The 4,184-nt window shown below is 36.8% G+C and overlaps 1 protein-coding gene across 1 annotated transcript in view; it reads right to left on the bottom strand.

The window, feature by feature from the left end:
• Positions 1-952: 952 nt before the first annotated feature.
• Positions 953-4,184, bottom strand: part of CHSY1 (chondroitin sulfate synthase 1) — a 153,732-nt gene continuing 150,500 nt past the window's right edge. Inside the window, exon 3 of the mRNA XM_053717593.1 lies at positions 953-4,184. This exon is cut by the window's right edge and continues 70 nt beyond it. Coding sequence (XP_053573568.1) covers positions 2,662-4,184 — 1,523 coding nt within the window. The 3' untranslated portion in view covers positions 953-2,661.

Below are 4,184 nucleotides of genomic sequence, written 5' to 3'. Positions count from 1 at the left end.
TTTCATTAAACATGCAGTTTACATTATGTTTCTGAATCAGGCTGTAGTGGCAGTATTCCAGCATAAACAATGATAAGGATGCATGAAATGACATGAAGACACTGCAGAGCACAGTCTTTTCCTTAACTGGGTTGGTTCACAGAAAGATCATTCATTATAGTTTTGCTTTATAAAAGCAGACATTCACATATGTAGAAATGTAGTTAACCAAACTAATATTTATGTACATGTTAAAAGCAAATCTCACACAAGAAAAATGATATAACAAAGTACCTATTGAGAAATTGTAGGGACCAAAATCAGAAGTTAAATGGAGAGCAAACTTGATATGCATATTTCTAGTATGGAACACTGAATAAACCGCCAATATATTCTAAACTGTTAAGTCAAATGATTATTTCTGAGCATTTTGAGAAGCAAAAATGTAAAGAAACTAGAATAGCAAAACCAATGGCAAAGGGATTTGCATTATACTTAGCAGAATCCAATGTTCCATTAAAGTGAATGTAAATTTTGATGTTTAAGTGCCCGGTTTTTAAAACTTTGATTAAAAACAGGGGCACTTTAATTCATCAAAATTTAAATTTCACTCCTGTTGTGACAAAAAAACTTACCTTTTAAACTTCACAGCAGCTGCTGCTTCCTCCGGCCTCACAAGCCATTTCTGATGTCAGAAATGATTGATAGGTCATCCTCCAATCACAGATTCCCCCCCGGGGGATTCAGTGTCTGATTCACTGCTGTGATTGGAGGAAGCCAGATACCTCATTTAGACCCAGGAAGAGGCTTTGAAACAGGTGGAGGAAGCTGGAGCTGCTGTGAAGATTAAAAAGTAAGTTTATTTTCACAACAGGAGTGAAATGAAAATATTGATGAATTAAAGTGCCCCTGTTTTTAATCAAAGTTTTAAAAACCGGGCACTTTAGCATCAAAATTTACATTCACTTTAAGCATTACAGTACAAAGTGTGCATATTAAATATCTAAATAACTGATTGAAGAGTGCCATTTTAAAATTGCATACTCACTACTATTGCATCCTTTAAAATAACCCATAACAATTTTTTGCAAAAATCAGGGTGTTCCTGCCAATCACAGGCAATACTGGACAAAATGATATTCATGAATAAAAAGGTGATCTCTTGCGCCTGTAGAGAGGCTAGGTTTCTAAGGGATGTAGCACAAACTAACTTTGAGCTACATATATATAACAGGGATAAAACTAGTTGTCTTCACAATTGTCTCAGACAACGTTCTCCAATAGAGGAATATTTTCTATCACCCTGAGCCTTCAAGTATTAAAAAACAATTTAAAAAACAAAACAAAATTCCCCCTCCCACATGATGAAGGCTGCAGTACTGGTAAATTTAATGCTAGCTTTTGCAAAACATACTAATGCAATTTTAAAAAGTCACACAGATTAACTTGTTATAGACAATAGAGAATATGCATTGAGTTCAATGTCCCTTTGAATTAACATACAATTGAGCAGCATTCAACGGAAATGATCACTTTGTTAACTTGTTCTTCAACATTTTACAGCACTGAAGTCACCGCTGCCTCCACATCTTCACAACCTACAACTAAATGCTTCCACATTGTATCTAGCTGTGAAAGTGACCACTGTCAATACAAAAGTATATCACAGAAACTCACAATGGAGGACAGTAGAAAAGCATTAAAGGCAACAGTGACTTCAGTACTTTAAAGAACACAGGTCTGCTGAGATGTAATGTATGCAGTTCTGTTATATTCTGGTAAGTTAGAATAGAGAATTTGAGTCATCTTTAAGGGACAATACACTGAGGCAAGCAAACAGCTGATAAAGAGTACATTGTATACAAATCTCTTGCCTTTTGTTTACATAGCTTTTCTAAACTCAACACTGAAATTTCCAGAGTATGTGGTGGTTTTAATAGGCAAAATGAGCTGTCTCAAAAATTAAAACAAACAAAAAAAAAAAAAGGCAAAAGGAGCTATCTGTGAACCATTTAATTCAGTCCGGCAGGTAAAATTAATCACTGGGAGCACATTAAATGAAAGAAAATTTTACAGTACATTGTGCAGAATAATGCACAATAATACGAAGAATAATTTTTGATTTGTAAAAAAATAAATAAAATATCCAGCTGAAAAAGTTATATAAAATTGTTCTAAAGTCTACTGAATACTTTGTAAATACATTCAGTAATAAGCTTTTCAGCGGGAATCAAACTAACCCCATGAAATACATGAATGGAATGAAAGGTTGCATTTGTTTGTCTATACGGAGTAAGAAAGTATCAGTTCTAAAAACTACTGAAAGACTGCAATATAAAGGAGGTCTGGAGACATGGGACAATGAAGCCAGGTAACACTGCAGCGTCTTCATGGCATGTACTGCGATAGGACTAGTCAGAAGGGCAAAGAAAATAGCTCAAGCTTATGGAATGCAGTTTAAAGGAACCCCAGCTTTGTTCATCGTGAAATTTCAAGTCGTCATACTGCAAGAGTCAAAAAGGCAAATACTGACCACAATTTTTGTTCGATAAGCTCAACAGGTATGGAGCTCCTCATAAGACATTTCTAACAAGCTACATTTGCCTTAACTATTACAAAAAATACTATTGAAAAATAAATTAATTATGAAAAAGTTCAATAATTCCCAGCATTGCTGGATTATCAGGCTGTCCTCACAGAATCATTTGTATGAGTTGTTCTTCCAAACGTTGGGTCATTTTTTTCAAGCCATAACTCAGCAAGTCTTTGGGTAGAACCATAAGTGGAGGCTTTAGATCCCAAACACATTTTGTACTGTTTGGGATCAAGGTTAGGGTCACAAAAAACAGGATGGTGGATGTGAACCACACCAATTTCCTGACTTCTAAAAATCTTTAAACCAGCCTGTACCACTTTGTTGAAGAGGTCCACATCCTCAAGTCCCCAGCCTTGGATTGAAACATCAAAACCTCCAGCACGAATAAGGTCTCCTTTATAGACACAGGTGATGCCAAAGCCATAGTTCCTCCAAAAGCCTGTTTTCTGAGTAAATGCATAATGGTTGTCACTGGGTACCTTTCCTGCATAAACAATCTTGGGATCGTATTGACTAAATATAATTGGAAAGTATATTTGTTGTCCTAAAACTGTATTTCCTCTACATCGCTGCAGGAACTCTGTGGAGAAAACCAAATCTACATCACAAAAGAAAAGCAAGGAGTCATTACTAAACTGAGAAGATCCCACTTCCAGAGCCAAAGCTCTAGAAAACTCTCCAGATACAGGCAATATCTGCATATCTGCCTTAGGATATTTAACTCTGAAATCTCGCATGAGTTCAATCTGTCTGGTCTTGTCTGGATTGGATTCAGAATTGAAAAGCAAGATGACCAGCTTTACATTTTGATTTGGAATGAGGCACGTCTTTTCAAAATTGGCCATAAATCTAGCAAACATTTCAAAGCGGCCAGACAGAGGAACCAAGATATGAACTTTCTTTTCTTTGGGTTCTTTGTGCTCAGCTTTTGAGGCAGTGAGTTGAAATGGAACAAGCATCTTAAGTGAATTTGACAGAAAAGACAAAGATCCTGAATCCTGGTTTATTTTGTTAGCGAGTTCTTTTGCATCAATTTCTTCATGCTCCATAAATTGAAGTTTGCTAAAGGTTTGCTGAAGGTAGGCATGCCTCCTCACAGGAACTGTCAGTTTTTTGCCCTTGTGCTTTTTGTATAGAAGAAGAAGATCAAGAACATACTCTGCCCCATACATTGGGTTAATCCTGCGGTATCCATACTGTATCTCTTTAAAGTCAATAACACGGCCTCTGGTCTTTGCATTTGCATTGATCATTTCCATAACTTGCATTACAATGTCATCAAGAGCCTCTTTCTGGGAATAATCCATGCCACGTCTTGGAGGCTGCCCATCAGAGGCAGAATACAAATATTTACCTGTTAGGAATTCCCATTCCAGTATTTCTTCCCGCTGCTGTGGTTGATATCTCATGAAAGACGGAGCAATACCAAGCTGTAGATCATCCTTATGAACCTCTCTGTTGCTGTATTTACTCATCAGAACAATTTCTCTGTGCAGTTGAATTGTCCGGTACCGGAGTTCTGCTATTTTGCGACTTAGCATGTAACTGTGCAGTCGATACTGGTAGGGTGGGTTTTTATTTGGGTGCAAAGTAATGGCTCTGTGGATCT

This window comes from Bombina bombina, chromosome 6, assembly GCF_027579735.1.
Source record: "Bombina bombina isolate aBomBom1 chromosome 6, aBomBom1.pri, whole genome shotgun sequence".
Classification (NCBI taxonomy): domain Eukaryota; kingdom Metazoa; phylum Chordata; class Amphibia; order Anura; family Bombinatoridae; genus Bombina; species Bombina bombina.
This window is presented reverse-complemented; position numbering and strand designations above follow the sequence as displayed.